The 19,189-nt window shown below is 35.7% G+C and overlaps 1 protein-coding gene across 5 annotated transcripts in view; it reads left to right on the top strand.

Annotated features, from left to right (window-relative positions):
• Positions 1-19,189, top strand: part of SLC38A9 (solute carrier family 38 member 9) — an 83,736-nt gene that overhangs the window by 50,529 nt on the left and 14,018 nt on the right. For all 5 annotated transcript variants that reach the window (XR_006963405.1, XM_047086630.1, XM_047086614.1 and 2 more), the window contains one exon: positions 13,667-13,773. Coding sequence is in view for 4 of the 5 variants with exons in the window: in XM_047086630.1 (XP_046942586.1) it covers positions 13,667-13,773 (107 nt within the window). In the remaining variant the exon portion in view is untranslated. The remainder of the gene's footprint in view (positions 1-13,666; positions 13,774-19,189) is intronic.

The following is a 19,189-nucleotide window of genomic DNA, read 5'->3' as shown; positions in this document are numbered from 1 at the left end:
GAGAACAGATTAAAAAATAGAAGTGAGTATTATACTAGTCTCCTGGAAACTAATAAAGAGAAAGTAGTACAAAATCCCCTTGTTTAGAGAGACTGCTTTCTTTCCATTCTTCACCTGTTAATTCAGGCAGTCTAGAATTCAAATTTATTTAGTATCTGGTGTTTCTCTCTAAAGTCAGCAATTATAATTGTCTACCACTCATTCTATTTCTCTTGTTACAACATTCCTGGGTTTTCCAGGTGTATTGAGTTGGTATTTGTTGAAAGTTGTTTGTTATGGTTACTTGTTTTCAGATCATCTTGGTGCATTAGCTTTGATTTTTTTATTTCTATAAGAAGTTCATAAGTCAGTGTCAATTCGGGATAAAGGAAATAATTGGATCTTGAAAGGCATCCTTCTCTTTCAGTTTGTATTTAAAATTGAACACAGATGAAAATGGCAACATTAAGCTAGTGCTTCCATTCATTGATAAAAATAGTCCAGGATGTTTTTTTCTAAAATTAGATCCATACTGATTTATAGTAAGAGTCTTAGTGATAAATGTTTCTGCTAATGATAGGACATGAGAGAAATATGAATGAAAAAAAGAGTATAAATATTTAGAAGATGAAAAGGAGAATATATTTAAAAAGAGGTTAAGCCATTTATTTCACTTTTTTTTTTTTTTTTTTTGAGAGAGAGAGAGAGAATGGGGAGAGGGAGGGTAGAGGGAGAGAGAGAAAGAATCTCAAGCAGGTTCCACACTCAGTGTAGAGTGTGACCCAGGGCTCTATCCCACAACCCTGGGATCGTGACCCAAGCCGAATCAAGAGTCGGACACATAACCAACTGAGCCACCCAGATATCCCTCACTTAATTTCACTTTTAAATGATATGAAGGGAGAATCATGAGGATTAAAGAGGCTTGTGTTAATATTTATGGTCCTGAAACTGGTTACTTTATCATGATTGAAGAATTTCTTAGGAATGAAAATATAGCATAAATCTTTTTCAGTAAATCCTAATTTAATTAAGAGTCAGGGAACTTTGGAGGGTATGACTCTTTACTGTCCTGATGAAGAATTCACATAAACTTGTATTCTGATTGAATCTTTATTTATATACTTTTGTTACTTAAAATTCCTTTTTCAATTTAGTGGATCCCATTACTCTTCTTCCTAGGTAATTAGAAAATAATGAGAAAAAAAAATCTCCTCATGTATTTCATCCCATCCTGCCTGCCTCCAAGACTTTATTTCTGTAGTTATCCCTTCTGTCTTTTTAATCATGTATCATCAAAATTTTCCTTTACTCAATTATTCCTACCAGAATATAAATCTGTCTTTCAGTCTAAAAACAAAAGCTCATATGACCCTGCATTCCCCTCTAGCTGTTGCTTCCCTTTAAAGAAAAACTCTTTGAAAGAGTTTTCTGTGCCGTTTCTACTTCTCCTTCCATTTTGCCTTGAACTCATGTCTGTTAGGCTTTTGCCTCAGTCACTCCACTGACAACCAATAACTCCTTCTCGTCCTGCTCAACCTATCAGTAGCCTGGGCACATTTGGTCACTGCTTCCATCTTGAAACATTTTCTATACTTAACTTCTAAAACCCCATTTTCTCTTGATTCTTCTACATGACCGATCTTTCTCATATTTCTGACCGGTGAATTACAGAGTTATCCAGGGTTTTACTCAAGCCTCTTTTATCTCTACTCTCATTCTCTAAGTAATAGCATGTAGTCACCTGGCTTTAAATATTGTCTATATGATGACTAGTCCCAATTTTATATCTCTAGCCCAGATCTCTCCCCTGAGATCCATACTCAAATACCTACCTGCCCCTTCTACATCTCCCCTTGGATGTCCACTGGGTATCTCAAATTGAAATTTATGAAAAACAAATACTTGTTTTATTCCTCATCCACCCCCATCCCTCCAACCTGCTTAACCTGCTCTCCCTGGTTTCTGTAATTCAGAAAGTTGTAGCTCCAGTTTTCCACTTGCTCAGGCCCAAAACTTTGGAGTCATACTTGACTGTTCTTTTTTTTTTCCCCACCCTACATGTCTGCAAAGCATGTCAGCTGTACTTTTAAAATAAAACGAGGGCGCCTGGGTGGCTCAGTTGGTTAAGCGGCCGACTTCGGCTCAGGTCATGATCTCGCGGTCTGTGAGTTCGAGCCCCGCGTCGGGCTCTGTGCTGACAGCTCAGAGCCTGGAGCCTGTTTCAGATTCTGTGTCTCCCTCTATCTGACTCTCCCCCGTTCATGCTCTGTCTCTCTATCTCTCAAAAATAAATAAACGTTAAAAAAAATTTTTTTAAAGAAAATAAAATAGAGAATCTGACTACTTTTTTTTTTTTTTTAACGTTTATTCCTTTTTTAGAGACAGAGACGGAGTGTGAGGGAGGAGGGGCAGAGAGAGAGAGACAGAGACAGAATCTGAAGCAGGCTCCAGGCTCCGAGCTGTCAGCACAACTGTGCGGAGCTCAAACCCACAAATTGTGAGGCCATGACCTGAGCCAAAGTCGGACGCCCAACCAACTGAGCCATCCAGGTGCCCCAGAGAATCTAACTACTTCTTACCATTTCCACCAAAAAGAATTGTGTCAAGATGCTAATTTCTCATCTGGATTTTTATAGTAGCCTCTTAACTAGTCTCACCCTTTCTACTCTGTCTCCCCTTCAGTAGTCTTGTTCTACCCCTAGCAGCCAGAGTGATGTTTTTAAAACACAACGTCCATAAGCCTCTAACGGTTTCCCTTCTCATTCAGAATAAAGCAAGTCTTTATCATAGTCTTGGTCCTATATGATCTGACTCCTGGCTTTCTCTCTGCTATCATTCCCTACTACTCTCCTACTTATTTAGTCTACTCCAGCCACACTGTCTTCCCTGCTGTTCCACAAGAATGGCAAGCACGCTTGTGTCCCCAAGTCCTTGCACTGGTAACTGTGTACACAATGCCCTTGTCTTTTCGCAGGTATCCATATGGTTAGTATCATTAAAGAGGCCTTCCTTGGCTTCCTGCCCACTCCCACCTCTACCAAATCTTATATGCAAATATTCCTGGTCATCTATATCTTTTAAGTTCTTAATTCTGATATGAATTGGCATATTAAGGGGTATCTGTTTTTCTAATCTATTTGGGTCCTGAGTTTCAGATAGAAAATAGCAGAAGTTAAGATAACAAACATTTCTAAAAATTTATTTTATTTTATTCTAAAAATTTATTTGTTTCTTAAATTCAGAGATTGAAGTTCACTTGGTAAGGAATACCTGTATTTTTTTTTAACCTGTGTATCTGTCTCCCTTAAGAAGAATATTAGCTCCTGAGAAAAGAAATGTTTCTTTGTTTTTGTTTTCTATAATTCTTTATTACTATTGTACCCCCAAGGCCTATAATAATTCCAAGGGCATAGTGAGTAGTCACTAAACAATGTTGAATGAATAAATGTGTTTATCCCTACTCCTCCCTAAATGTCATTAAAACAACAGTAAAGAAGTAACAAACAAAGGGGACTGTAGAAGAGACAACAGCAGGCAAGAGATAGCAACAGATTATTAGATGCTGGCAAACTGAAAGATGGTTAGACTGACAGCAAAGTAGACAAAGCTGAAATGTAAGTACCTATAGAGAGGGATTCCACTACAGAGGAAGCCGTTTTGAGCTACACATTGAAACCCTCAGTATTTGAAGGTTTTTGGGTCACTCACAAAGCAAGAGTAAGGAAAAGGGCCTAAAATGGATAGAATTCCCTGAAAGTTTACATCAGGAGTAGTTGTATTATAAACCCATTTCCTCCTCAACCTAGCAAGAAATGGAAGACTGAATAGTCAGGCTCAAAACTCAGGCTCTCCAAATACAACAAAGGGTGGAAAAAAGGCTCTAGTCTGAAAACAGGGACTAAGCGAAAGTGTATATGCTGAATGGTGAGAAGGTCCTCCCTCCCTGTACCCCTCCAAATCTCTTCTCTTTACTCTTTGGCTCCCAGAATGCTGACAACATAGAATAACAAAGGATTCTCCTCTGTAGAAACTGACAAACCCAAGAGGAAAGACCTAGAGTCTTGGATATTTGGGTTCTCCCAAAAAAATGGCAAGTACCTTGCTTGTATCAGACCATTTAGATGTTTACTAAGTATACATTTTTTTAGTGCTTCACTTTTAAATATTAAACAATAGACGAAGTTCACTAGATATTTGTGGAAAACCTCTTACATGAAAACAAAACTGGGGCAAGAGGGAGGACCTTGAAGGGACAAGAAGAATAAGAGGGAACAAAAGAAAAAACTTTCAAAAAATTACCTTCTCAAAGTGACACAAGACAGTGATATATCCATGAAATAGTATTTGGATGCCAAGGAAGGAAAAAAAGGAGGTACCTTGGTCTTAGAAACCAAAAATATAGTAGATGGGGCGCCTGGGTGGTTCAGTCAGTTAAGTGTCAGACTCTTGATTTTGGCTCAGGTCATGAACTCATGGTCCTGAGATTAAGCCTTGTGTTAGGCTCTGAGCTGAGTGTAGAGCGTACCTAAGATTCTGTCTCCTTCTCCCTTTGCCCCTACCCCACTCTTATGTGCGTGTACACACACACACACACACTCTCTCTCTCTCTCTCTCTCTCTCAATCTTTCTCTCTCTCTCTCTCAAAAAAAAAAAGAAAAGAAAAGAAAAAGAAACCAAAAATATAATGGAAATTAAGAATGCAAAGAAAATTTGGAAGATAAAGCTAACTTCCCAAAATTTTATTAGAAATCATGGATGTATGGGAGGAAAAAAGGGAGAGAAGAAGGAGGGAAGGAAGCAAGGAAGGAAAGGAAAGAAGGAAGGAAGGAAGGAAAAACAAAAGATAAGAAAATTAGAGCATTAATCCAGGTAGCCCAATAATGAAAAATAGTTCCATGGAACAAAGAATATGAAAGGGGAAGAAATTATCAAAGAAATAATTGAACTTTCCTGCAAACCGAAAAACATGAGTTTCTAGATGTACAGGACCCAAAGTGCCCAGCACTGTGAATGAAACCCATACCAGAGCATATCATCATAAGATTTTAGAACACCACAGATAAAGAGAAGACCCTGAAAGCTTCTATGGATGAAGGATAGGTCTGTAAAAAAGGTCTGGGTTCAGAATAGTATCAGACTTTAATAACTCCAAAAGCTAGAAAAGTGTCATAAAGGTCTCAGAATAAATTATTTTAACCTAAAATTTCAAATCCTACCATACCCTCACTGAAGTGGTAGAGTACAATAAAGCTATTTTCAGAAAGTAAAGTCTCACAAAATTTTACCTTCCATACACTCTTTCTCACAAAAAACTGCAAAATGTGCTCCACCAAAAAGCAGTAAATTGCAAACTCCTCTGAGTGGCAGTGAAGGGATATCCTAGGAAACAGCTGTGCAGCAGGCCTAGTGAGCACCCTGCCCAGACCACAGCAGCAGACAGAGCACCCCAGGAAGCAATTTTTCCAAAAGGAAAATGAAATGGAAAAGATTGTTTGATGTGTTGTATGGATAGAGTGGGTAAAGTTTTACCATTCTTCTGGAGAGTTTGGGGAAAAATTAGTGTTAACTAGACAGGCAACCAAAAAGTAAAAACCTCCATATCTCCATAAAAACAGGCCAACAAAAGTATTTTTATATAAGAAAACATAATAATAACTGAATAGTACAGAATAACCATGAAAATTAAAACACTGAATATTGATTTTGTAAAATCAAAATTTGAATTGTGATTATATGGAGGGGTTAGAGATGGGAAAATGTGAGTGATGGTAGTAATAGAAAAGGACTAAAGTCTTCAGGTAGAAAAGCAATGGATTATGTCTAAAATTTAAAAAATAAGGGAAAAGGAATATAAGCATGTTAAAAATAAGTTATAATTAGTTACCTCTAGGAAACAAGATTTAGGATTGAAGGTATGAAGCAAGAGAATACTGTTTTTTTGTTGGGAGCCCTGTAATACTATTTAACTTTTAACAATTAGCACACATTTAAGACTGCTGTCAAGAATACATTTTAACGGGGCGCCTGGGTGGCGCAGTCGGTTAAGCGTCCGACTTCAGCCAGGTCACGATCTCGCGGTCCGGGAGTTCGAGCCCCGCGTCAGGCTCTGGGCTGATGGCTCAGAGCCTGGAGCCTGTTTCCGATTCTGTGTCTCCCTCTCTCTCTGCCCCTCGCCCGTTCATGTTCTGTCTCTCTCTGTCCCAAAAATAAATAAACGTTGAAAAAAATTTAAAAAAAAAAAAAAAAAAGAATACATTTTAACAATGAAAACCTATTAAATGGTTTGGAACTGATTTCACAAAGATTTCAGACACTGATATTCAAGGATTATGGGGTGATTGTCCATTTGATAGCAGCACTGTGTTCATATGCAACCAGAAAAAAGTAATTTTCTAACTACATATGATTTAAGTAGTTTTGTTATTAATGTTATTAGAGGCAGACTGCATTCTACCGTGCATTCATTGATGCTTAATAATGTCTCCAAACATAATGGAATTTTTCTTTTCATATTTTTAATGTGTAGGCCTTACCATTTTTTTGTTTTTGCTTTTGAACTTTTTATTGAAGCATAACATACACATATAAAAGTGCACAACTCATAAGTATACATCACAAAGAACATACTAGATACCTAGCACCAGATAAAAAAACTAGCACTCCAGAAGTCCCATTCAGTATGCCTACCAGCCACTGTCTCCCTACAGTGATAACCACTGTTCTAACTTCTAGCCCTAAAGGGGGTTGTCTGTTGTTTTTTTAACATCACGTAAAAGGAATATAGAACATACATTCTTTTGTGTCTGGCTTCTTCCAATCAACATTGTACTGTGATACTGATCCATATTATGTCTGTTGTAGTTCATTCATTCTCACTGGTATCTTACCATATAACTATACACACAATTTGTTTTATCTTTTACTGTTAAGGGACATTTGTCTCCAGTTGTTTAGTATTATGTTTATTGCAGTACTCTATTCTCCTACATATCTTTGATGAAAATATGCCAGCTTTCTCTTGAGTATTAACCTAGGAGTGGAATTGTGAGGTCAGAGGGTATGCGTATACTCTGCTTTGGTAGATATATCCAAATGGCTTTCCAAAATGGTTGTACATTTAAATGGGTGAAGTGCATATGAATTATATATCAGTAAAACTGTTGAAAAGAATTTCAGGGTTTTTTTCAAATGTTTATTTTAGAGAGAGACAGACAGGATGAGCAGGGGAGGGGCAGAGAGAGGGAAACACAGAATCTGAAGCAGGATCCAGGCTCTGAGCTGTCAGCACAGAGCCTGATACCGGGTTTAAACTCACAGAATACAAGATCATGACCTGGTACAAAGTTGGACACTTAACCGACTGAGCCACCCAGGTGCCCCTCAGGTTTTTAGGAAAGATGCTCAAAAAGAGTTTTTGTTGGCTAATTGGAAAAAGCTGGATATTTATTCTAATTTGACAAACAACACTGGTATCACCTGACATAGTTAGAAAAGGATCAACTAACAAGTTGCTTCAGGAAGCATTTAATGGTAATAGGGGTTGACTGCTTTGAAAGACAGGAAAGATTAGCTATACTGAAGAGAGCCTATTGAAAACTAATAGATCTTAGCAAAAAGCAAAATCAGTTTGAAGAACAATTTAAAATCAAATTTTGACCACTGATAACAGCTGAAGTCCTTTATTCTGAATAGAAATTAATACCTCTGATTATGAGTCATACATTGTCAAAAAAGACATGGCTCACCGCCCTCCAGGAGCTTACAGTTGAGCAGTAAGACCAGTTTGTGAATTAATGATTATAATGCAGAGATATATAAAAGAGACGTAATAATATAGACAAATTTCATGTAAATAAGAATTAGAAATCAGGGGCACCTGAGGGTGGCTCAGTCAGTTGAACATCTGATTTTTGAGTTTGGCCTAGGCCATGATCCAGGGTCGTGGGATCAAGCCCCGAGTCATGCTTTGCTCTCTCTTTCTCCCTCTGCCCCTCTCCCCCACTTGCTCTCTCTCTCTAATAATAATAATAATAATAAAGAATTAGAAATTAGATATGGGTTCTAAACAGAGAATGTTTTAAGGGCCAAGGAATTATTTAAATGAAGAATTGGAGGATGGGTGTATTCCACGTCAACAGAACAACATGTTTAAGCAATAGCTAAGGCCTGAGATAACATGACCCATTTAGGAAATTACAAGAATTTGGGAGGCTGCAGTGAAAGAATACTTGTTGGGGAAGTGACTGGAGATAAGGATAAAGAGGCAAAGCCCAATTATGAAGAGCTTTCTATTTAACTTAAAAATAACTTTAGTGGCTCAAACCATCTTTCTGTTTTATTTAAGGTTGGCTGAAGTAGGAGATAGTCCTCTATGTCTCCAGGAGGTCAGTAAGGTAGAGGAAAAGTAGTCATATAATTCCCTGCCTAAACATAGGGTTCATAATGGAGCTGCTCCAGTCAAATTACTACTACTACTACTATTAATAATAATAATAATAATAATTAAAGCTGAGGTCAGAGCTGCTATAGCCTCATTTATTCCCTCTCTCTGAATCAACAATATGTAGAAAAGCAGTGTTAATGAAAACACTGTCAGAACCTGGGGATATAGCTAAAGTACTGCTGAGGTGATAATTCACAGCTGGGTGATGAGTGATCTAGTTTGTATATTGTTGGCTCCTTTGACATAAATGAATTGACCATAAATGTGTGGATATACTTCTGGGGACTCTTTTCTGTTCCATTGATCTCTTTGTCTCTTTTTTTGCCAGTACCATACTGTTTTGATTACTATAGCTTTGTCCTGTAGTTTGAATCTGAGATTGTGATGCCTTCAGCTTTATTTTTCCTCAAGACTGCTTTGGCTTGGGGGTCTTTTGTGGTGTCATATACATTTTAGGATTGTTTGTTCTATTTCTGTGAATAATGCCATTGGAATTTTAATAGGGATTACACTGAATTGCTTTAGGTGGCATGCGTATTTTAACAATAATGATTCTTCAAATACATGGAGATGGCATATCTTTCCATTTATTTCCATTTGTGTCTTCTTCAATTTCTGTCATTACTCTTAGTTTTACCTTATAGGCCTTTCACCTCTTTGGTTAAATTTATTCTTAAGTACTTTATTCTTTTTGATGCTATTGTAAATGTAATTGTTTCCTTAATTTCTCTTTCTAATGGTTCATTGTTAGTGTATAGAAGTACAACATGGGTGCCTGGGTGGCTCAGAGTGCGACTTCAGCTCAAGGCATGATCTCGTGGTTCATGAGTTTGAGCCCTACATCGGGCTCTGCATTGCACTAACAGTGCAAAACCTGCTTAGGATTCTCTGTATCCCTCTCTCTCTGCCCCTCCCCCACTCGCACTGTCTTTCTTAAAAATAAAGAAATATAAGCTTAAGAAAAAAAGAAATGCAACAGGTTTTTGTGTGTTGATTTTGTATCCTGAAATTTTACTGAATTTATTTCTTAGTTCTAACAGTTCTTGGGTGGAGTCTTTAGAGTATTCTATAGGCAATATACTGTCATCTGCAAATAGGGACACTTTTACTTCTTCCTTCCTGATTTGGGTGCCTTTTATTTCTTTTTCTTGTTTAATTGCTGTGGCTAGGATTTCTAGTACTATGCTGAATAAGAATGGTGAGAGTGAGCATCCTTGTCTTGTTCCTAATCTTGGTGAGCAAGATTTCAGCTTTTCATTGTTGAGCTTGATGTTGGTCATGCCCTTTATTACACTGATGTACATTCCCTCCATACCCAGTTTGTTGAGAGTGTTTATCATAAATGGATGTTGAAATTTGTAAAATGCTTCTTCTGCATCCATTGAGATGACCATATGATTTTTTATCCCTCGTTTTATTAATGTGGGGTATTAACTGATTGATTTGTAGATGTTGAACTCTCCTTGCATCCCTCAAATAAATCCCACTTAATCGTGCTATATTATTCTTTTAATGTATTATTGAAAACAGTTTGCTAATGTTTTGTTGAGGATTTTTGTATCTGCGTTCATCACGGATACTGGCCTGTAATTTTCTTGTAGTGGCCTTGTCTGGATTTGATATCAGGGTAATATTGCCCTCATAAAGTGAGTTTACAAGTGTTCCCTCCTCTTTTATTTTTTGGAAGAGTTTAAAAAGGATTAGTATTAATTCTTCTTCAAATATTTGGTAGAAATCACCAGTGAAGACATCTGGTCCTGCCTAGACTTACTTGTCTTTATTGAGAGATTTTTTATTACTGATTCAATCTCCTCAGTAGAAACTGGTGTGTTCATATTTTCTATTTATGATTCAGTCTTGGTAGTTTGTATGTTTCTAATAATGTATTAATTTCTTCTAAATTGTCTAATTTGTTGGTGTGTATTTGTTTACAGTAGTCTCTTATAGATTTTTATTACTGTAGTATCACTTGTGAAGTCTTCTCTTTCATTTATGTTTTTTTTAATTTTTAAATTTTATTTTTGGAGAGAGAGAGAGAGAGCACATGAATGGGAGAGAGGGGCAAAGGGAGAGAAAGAGAGAGAATCCCAAGTGGGCTCCACACCCAATTTAGGGCTCAATCCCATGACCCCGAGATCATGACCTGAGCCAAAATCAAAAGTCAGACAGTCAACTGACTGAGCCCCCCAGGTGCCCCTATTTATAATTTAAGTCCTCTCTCTTTTTTCTTGTTTAATACAGCTAAAGGTTTGTCTGTTTTGTTTATCTTTAAAAAAAAAAAAAAAGCTCTTAATTTTATTGATCTTTTCTGTTGTCTATTTAGTGTCCATTTCATTTATTTCTGCTCTCCTCTCATTTCTACCCTCTTGTTATTTTTACTTTCTACTACAACTGAGGTTAATTTGTTCTTTTTTCTTATTATTACTTGAGGTATAAAGTTGGGTTGTTTATTTGAGCTCTTGTTTTCTAATGTAGATGTTTATTACTATAATTTTCCCTCTTAGAACTGTTTTTGCTTCATCTTTTAAGTTTTGATATATTGTGTTTCCATTTTCATTTGTCTCAAGATATTGATATCTCTTTTGATTCCTTCTTTGGCTCATTGGTTGTTCAGTAACATGTTATTTAATCTCCACATTTGTGAATTTTCCATTTTTTTTTTCCTGTAATTGATTTCTAGTTTCATACCATCATTGGAAAAGATGCTTGGTATGATTTCAAGCCTCTTAAATTTGAGATATGTTTTATAGGCTAACATGTGATGTATCCTGGAGATGTTCCATGTGCACTTGAGAAGAATGTGTATTCTGTTATTGGATGGAATGTTCTGGAAATGTCTGTTAAGTACATCTGGTGTAATATGTCATTTAAATCCAATATTTCCTTTTTGATTTTCTCTCTGGATTATCTATTCAGTGTTGAAAGTGTAGTATTGAAATCTTACACTTTTATTGTATTATTATCTATTTCCCCCCCCCCCCCATCAGATCTGTTCATATTTCCTTTATATGTTTAGGTGTTTTTATGTTGGGAGCATAAATATTTGCAAATGTTATACCTTCTTGATGAGTTGATCCCTTTATTATTATATAATGACCTTCTTTGTTTCTTATTACAGTCTTAGATTTAAAGTCTATTTTGTCAGATATACATATAGCCCTGCTTTCTTTTGGTTTACATTTGCATGGAATATCTTTTTCCATCCCATCACTTACATTCTATTTGTATGCTTAGTGCTAAAGTGAGTCTCTTGGAGGCAGCCTCTGGTTGGGTCTTATTTTATCCATTCAGCCACTCTGTGTTTTTTGGTTGGAGAATTTAGTCCATTTACATTTAAAATAATTATTGATAGGTGTAGACTTAATACTGCCATTTTATTAATCGATTTCTGGTTGTTTTGTGATTTCTTTGTTTCTTTCTCTTTTCCTCTCTTCCTTTGTGATTTGATGACTTTGAATTTTTACCGAAGAGTTTTTCTATTGTTTCTCTGCAAAGAATATGGTCATGTGAATAATATTTTATCATCTTTCTAAAAATGGTACCTCTGTTACTATTACATAAATATAAGGCTGACTGTTGATCTGAAGTGATGAGGTTATCCTTGAATGCACAATTTATTAAGAGTTGATTTTGGGGGAGGGTGCCTGGCTGGTTAAGTCAATAGGGTGTGCAACTCTTGATCTCCGTGTTGTAAGTTTGAGCTCCAAGTTGAGTGTAGACTACTTAAAAATCTAAAAAACTTTTTTAAAAAGCTGATTTTTTTAAAGCAGAAGTTGGAGTTACCTCCACATTTTATTTTATTGGTTACATGTAAAAAATTTTAAAGATTACAGGCAGTAAAGGGGAGAATTTTCTTAAGAAAAATATACTTGGAATTGTTTCCACAAATAAAAATTCAGATAAAAGATAACAGACCAACAAAAACTTAACAGAAAACTAAAGTGTATAATTTTTAATATCTTACATCTTGATTTCTTTTAGAAGCTAGTGCTTAATTCTTATTTTCTTTCCTAAAATATTATGGCAAAAAGTCAGTAGACTTTCTTTTCTTGTTTCTACTTTTTACACAAGGAATCTCCCCAAGATGACTTGTTCTCCACTTTGTCATCTACTCTGTCCAGATCTAGCACTGTTTTCATGTAAATCAAGGCCTTATTCCCCCTTACAGCATTTTTTTTCATTTTTGTGTTAGTAGACCTCAAAGACAGAAAATAACAATGCTTTTGAAATATTGTCTTATTATTCTTATTTCATCATAACTTTGGACTTATTGTAGAAAATTAAGAGAATATAGGTAAGTGTTTAATTTAAAATAAATCCCACTAGTCATGGGGTGGCTCAGTTGTTCGGGCATCTGACTCTTGATTTCACCTCAAGTCACGATTTCATGGTTCGTGAGTTCAAGCCCCATGTTGGACCATGTGCTGACAGCATGGAGCCTGCTTGGGATTCTCTCTCTCCCTCTCTTTATGTCCCTTTGCCACTTGTGCGCTCTCTCTCTCTCTCTCTCTCAAAGTAAATAAGTATTTAAAAAATAAAATAAATCCCATTAGTCAGAAGTAACCACTATTTAAATTTTTGTGATTATCTCTCCATTTTTTTCTGTGCATATATATATACATATATATGCACACAAAATATTTTAAATAAATGTAAAATCATACTATGCATGCTACTTAAATCATGTACATTTGCCTTGGTGTTAAATAATTATCTAGAACATAATTCATACATACTGTATACCATTGAGCAACTGTATCATAGTTTAACCATTTCCCTCTCTGTAGACATTTAAATTATTTCTAGTATTTTTAAGCAATGCTTTCTTAGATTAGCCTTTGAAAAATTTTAGATGACTAATTCTCCCTTTTCTGATTCATTTTCTAAAAGTGTTTTTCTGACAGATTCAAATATTAGAAGAGGAAGACCTTTAGAGTTAGACCTAAAATTGAATCCTGCTTCACCACACATTAGTTGTGTGACCTCAAACGGGAATATCTGATATAAGCTACCCTCACAGAGTAGTCTTCTCTTGATTCCTTTTTTTGTTTTGTTTTGTTTTCAAGTACTTTGCTCAAGTATAATGCTAGTCTTGAGGAACTTTGTAAAGGCATTTTAATGTTATTATTCCCTGGATAAGGCAAAGACAACTAATTTTTCATAATCAACTTTTGGCCACTAACATTCATTTTCTACTTGTCAGTTTTAATGTGGGTTTTTTTCACTCTCTTTTTCTCCTAGAGATAAGATTTCAGTTTCCACAGCTGACTGGAGTGCTTACCCTTGCTTTCTTTATTCATAATTGTATTATCACACTCTTGAAGAACAACAAGAATCAAGAAAATAATGTGAGTAATTGTCAGAGGAATTACATTTTGTTATTGGATCTTAATTCTTAAATTTAAACCATAGAGCAGTGGTCTGAGCAAACTTTTTCTGTAAATGTTTTGATGGTAAATATGTTAGGCCTTGTGGGCCATACAGTCTTTGTTACAACTACCTAACCCTGCTGCTATGTGATGAAAGTAACCACAAACAATATTTAAGCAAATGGATGGTGGCTGTGTTTCAAGAAAACTTTATTTACAAAAACAAACAGTGGGCCAGATTTCATCATGGACCATAGTTTGTCAACTCCTGCTGTAGAGTAATTACTAAAAAAATAAAGAGGCAGAGCTAATAGCCAACAGTGGTGATAAAGTCTTTTTTATCTAAAAGATCATGGAAAAAATGAAACAAAGAATAGGTGGGACAAATGGAAAACAAATAGCAAGATAATAGATTTAAACCCAGCCATGTTGGCAATAACTTTAAATATAAATGGTGTAAATGCTGCAATGAACGGATAACAGACTGGGGATGCCTAGGTGGCTCAGTCACTTAAGCATCTAACCTTTGATTTCAGGTCAGGTCACGATCTCATGATTCATGAGTTCGAGCTCCACATTGGGCTCTGTGCCGACAGTGCAGACCCTGCTTGGGACTCTGTCTCTGCCTTTCTCTCTCGGTCTCTCAAAATAAGTAAAAACTTAAATATACATACATACATATATATGTGTGTGTGTGTGTGTGTGTATGTGTATAATATATATGTGTGTGTGTGTGTGTGTGTGTGTATATATATTACACCAAACTGATTAAAATACAAGACCTAACTACAGTTGACCTTGAACAGGGGTTAAATAAAGAGTGCTGACAGCTACACCCTCCACCGCCATAGTCGTAAACTTGTATATAACTTTTCCCCAGAGCTTAATTGCTAATAGCCTACTGTAGACCAGAAACTTCATTGATAACATAGTTGATAAACACCTATTTTATATGTATTATGTATTTTATACTGTATTCTTATAATAAAGTAAGCTAGAGAAAGGAAAATGTTACTAAGAAAATCATAAGGAAGAGAAAATACATTTATATTACTGAACTGAAACTGTTGGAAAAAATCTACATATAAGTGGACGTATGTAGTTCAAACCCCTGTTCCATGGTCAACTGTATGTGTTGTCTGGAAGAAACTTAGTTTAAATATAAAGATATGCCATGCAGACACTAGACATAAAAAAGGCAGGGTAACTGTTTTAATATCAGACAAAGTCAACTTCAGAACAAGGAGTATTGCTGGAGATAAAGAGCAACATTACATAATGATCTTTAGGGATCAGTTCATCAAGAAAACATAGTAATCATAAATATGTATGCACCCAGTGACAGAGCCTCCAAATAAATGGAGCAACTGTCAAAACAGAAAGGAGAAGTAGACAAATCCGCAATTATAATTGGAGATTTCATTACCCCTCCCTTAATAATTGATAGAATAGAAAATAAATAAGAATATAAAAAGCCAAAACAGTATTAACCTACTTGATGTAATTAGCGTTTATAAAGGTCTTCTCTCAAGCAACAACTCAATGCACATTCGTTTCAAACGTTCATAGAACATACAACATAGACTATATGCTAGGAAATTGAATAAATCTCAATAAATTTAAAAGGATTGAAATCATACCAAGTAAGTTCTTTGACCACATTGAAGTGAATTTAAAAATCACTAACAGAAAGAAATTTCGAAAATTGACTAAATACATGGAAATTAAATAACAGCTTCCTAAGTAAGCAATGAGTCAAAGAAGAAATCACAAGGAAAATTGGAAAATACTTTGAGATTACTGAAAATGAAGGTACAACATAGCAAAACTAATGGGATGCAGCCAAAGCAGTGCTTAAAGGGAAATTTATAGCTATAAATATCTACATTAAACAAGAAGAAAGATCTCAAATCAATAACCTAACCTCTACCTTACGATAGTGAAGAAGAGCGAACTGAACCCAAAGTAAGCAGAAGTTAAGGAGTTACTTGTGGCCTTGTCTGCAGATTTTGAACTCAGTTTGATGGCTTCTAACCATGTAAATGAAAACCATGGTGAAGCTCTATTAGAGGCCTATATAATTGTTACTGAAATAAAAAGGAAGAAGAGTTCACTGTGCCTGGGAATTCTGAGAAGGCTTCAAGTAATGTTTGGCAGGGTCATTTTGAAGCAAAAATCCTAAGTAGAAGGAAGTTAGTTCTCAAATTAGAGCAAGAATATAAGTCAGCGTCTCCCATTTTCATGTTTACTATTAACTGGTAACACATCTGGCATATTGCCTGTAAATGGGATTGAGTAAATCTAGATTTTCCAAACTTTCTAATTTGGTGACCTTCAATTTTTTTTGATATGTAAAAATAGTATTATGTGATACCTGCCTCTCAGGGTTTTAATCACAATTAAACATTATAAAATAGGAAAAGTATTTAACATGCTGTGGTGTACAGTAGGAGCTAGAAATTTTTTGTTTCTGTGCCCCTCCTTTTTCTTCTGACATTACATACCGTGGATCTCTCAGCTAACAGGGGAAAGTATTTTCCCATTCAGAGTCTTTCTAGTACTTTAAAACTTGTTTTGTAATGAGAACATATTAATTCTTCCTATAATGTTAATAGGATAGATCCCCAGAAAAATATATAATCGAACCATGTCAATTCGTTCTTTATCTATTCTCTCATCACTGAACTAGATTTTAATTTTAAAACTGGCTTTTCACCAAGGGTTCATAGTAATACAAGAAAGTCATGTGTAGAATGTTGCTTCATTGTTTAATAAGAACCATAATTGGGATATTCTTTATTAAATTGCTTACCATCTTTCATGCACGGGCTGTAGAGAATTATTTCTTTGTGTTCAAGACTAGGAAAAGTTTCTCCTAATGAACTCATTATTTGACAAGGATCATATAACTACTCTTGTTTCTGTTTTTGCCATGACTTCTGGAAAACTTAAGAATTATCATTTGGTATACCTTTTCTTAGACACAACTTACTTTTAGAGTTTTTATCTTTCCTCTCACATTAGATTTAGTTTTTATCTTGAAAATGTTTAGTCTCATTATACTTATACTTTTGTCATAAACAGTTTTAAATCTTCCAAAGGAATAGGAAAAAATAATCTTATTTATCCTAAGTAAGTATTTGGAACTTTAGGATATAAGGGGAAATTGAATATATATTTTTAAAGTTCTCTACTTTTAAATCCCTTCCTTCTTCTTCACAAGTTCCCAGACTAATTGCCACTTGAACAAAGCTACCTACTCCAAGTTTTAGGAAGTTTATAAATATATGTGTAAAATATCTGCTTCAACTCTGCAGGAAATCTGTATATCTCATTAACAGTATGTTCCTTGGTGCTCACTAAGTCACGTATCTATACTAATCAACTCTTCTCACACCAACTTAGACTAAGTGCCCTAGAAACCCACTTGGTGAGGTGTAGAATTCTCATGTATTGGATCATTCTATCCATAAGGCTGTGCTTCTCAAACTTTACCACTAAAGTCTCCTAATGACAGAGAATACCTTGTATACCTGGGAATCTGTAGGTGAAGAACACAACTTTGACAAATTCTCATGTTTAATTTTAAGCATGCATGTACATTTTTATTGTACTCTAAATTATTTTGTCTTACTAGAAAAGTCTTAAAATCATGAGTTAAGTTATAAACAGACCTCACTTTACACACTTCCTATATGCATGACTTATAGTTACTTTGGTTTAGTTAAATTACCTCAGTCCCCCTAACAACATGGTTCAAATTCCAATTACCACAGGATTTGAACTATGAATACTTACATAAACTAGTAGCTACCTGCCTTTCAGTTCACAAATCACTACTGAAATAACAGGCATATGTCATGATTCATTACCATTCACATCACTTCTTTCAGAGTCTGTCAGAGATTGGTCACCACACATCTCTAATTCACTTTACACACAGACTGCCAAGCGGATGGTTGAGTTGCCCCCTTGTAACCTGGTCGTAAATCCAGATAATATTTTACAAAAATGGAAAATTGAGAGAGGGAATTGGCCAAAAAAGGTGAAAGTGCAATAATGAACACAAAGTGATAATACTGGAAATACAATTTGAATGAAACATAGATGGAGTCATAAAGGAAACATCTGCTTGTGGAAAGGTAGACACTGCTGCCATTTGAGACCCTCCAGATGGGCAGTCAGAGGAACTTGGGGAAGATGAACCTCTCAACGTGAATGAAGAAAATGGTTGTGATGAGAAGAACGAAGTTGTTCCCGAGGAAGTGACACCAGCAGAAAACTTCACACTGAAAGAATTCTGAGATACTTCACAACTTTGAAAACACAAAGGATGAAATGGTGGAAAGCATTGCAACCTTAGAAGGAAGGAATATGACAATTCGCTAAGGTGTGGAAAAGATGGTTGTTGTAGATTGTAATTATACTATGAGAAGGAGGAAACAGTTCAAACTGTCCTTGGTAAGTTTTTACAAATAAATAAAACACTTTAATTCTCATTGTTTCTGATGTTTTAAAATAGTATATTAAATAAATAGTACTTTTACTATCTTTTTCATTTCCTTTTACATTTGTAACCAACGGAGTTTTTAATGTTTTGACAAAAGTTGTTAAAGATCATGGAACAATCATAATTTTTCTCATAGATTATTGTGATCGCAGTGCACTTTTTTTTTTAACATCTGATAATTTATTTCTTTATTTTTATGTTTTATTTTTACTTTTGAGAGAGAGAGTGAGAGGGCAAGTGAGCAAGAGGCAGAGAGAAGGAGAGAGAGAGAGAGAGAGAATCCCACAATGGGGGGGGGTATGGAGAGGGAGAGAGAGAAGCGGGGCTCACCCAAAGCAGGGCTTGACCTCACCTAATGTGGGACTTGAGATCATGACCTGAGCCACTGTCAGATGCTTAATGACTAAGCCACTCAGGCGCCCCAACAACTGATAATTTATTGAAATCATTGGTGTCAGTATCTACAATAGTGACTTTGACCACTTGATATTTAATAGTATCTGAAGGGCTAAATAATCTCTGAAGGACTGTGCAAGTCAGTGAGTGGCTTACGGATCCTCGTCTGGAAACGACTTTGGAAAATCTTAGGAATCTTAGTACCTTCAGCCCAAGGAGTTTTTCTTGTAGTGAGTCTCAGAGTCCTGGTAGGCCTCTAAACTGGTTCTTTGATATTCTTTTCCTTTGTGCCTCAGATGGAGTCAGCATGAAGCTTCTCCAGGGAATATACATTGTGGCTGATTAGGGTAATTCATATTCGATTAATTCCCACCTCAGGTTTTTTGGGAGTCTTTCCAGTGTCTGTAAGCCATGGCTGCAGTGCACAACTTTCGGACTACTTGTTCCTGGGTGAGAGCGAACAGCGGTAAGACAGGAGCAGGTGGACCC

This window comes from Lynx rufus, unplaced genomic scaffold (assembly GCF_022079265.1).
Source record: "Lynx rufus isolate CCGP_SWC_20201006 ecotype Redwood Valley unplaced genomic scaffold, mLynRuf1.p SCAF_1, whole genome shotgun sequence".
Classification (NCBI taxonomy): domain Eukaryota; kingdom Metazoa; phylum Chordata; class Mammalia; order Carnivora; family Felidae; genus Lynx; species Lynx rufus.
The sequence above is the reverse complement of the archived record's forward strand: the minus strand, read 5'-3'. Positions and strand labels throughout refer to the sequence as shown.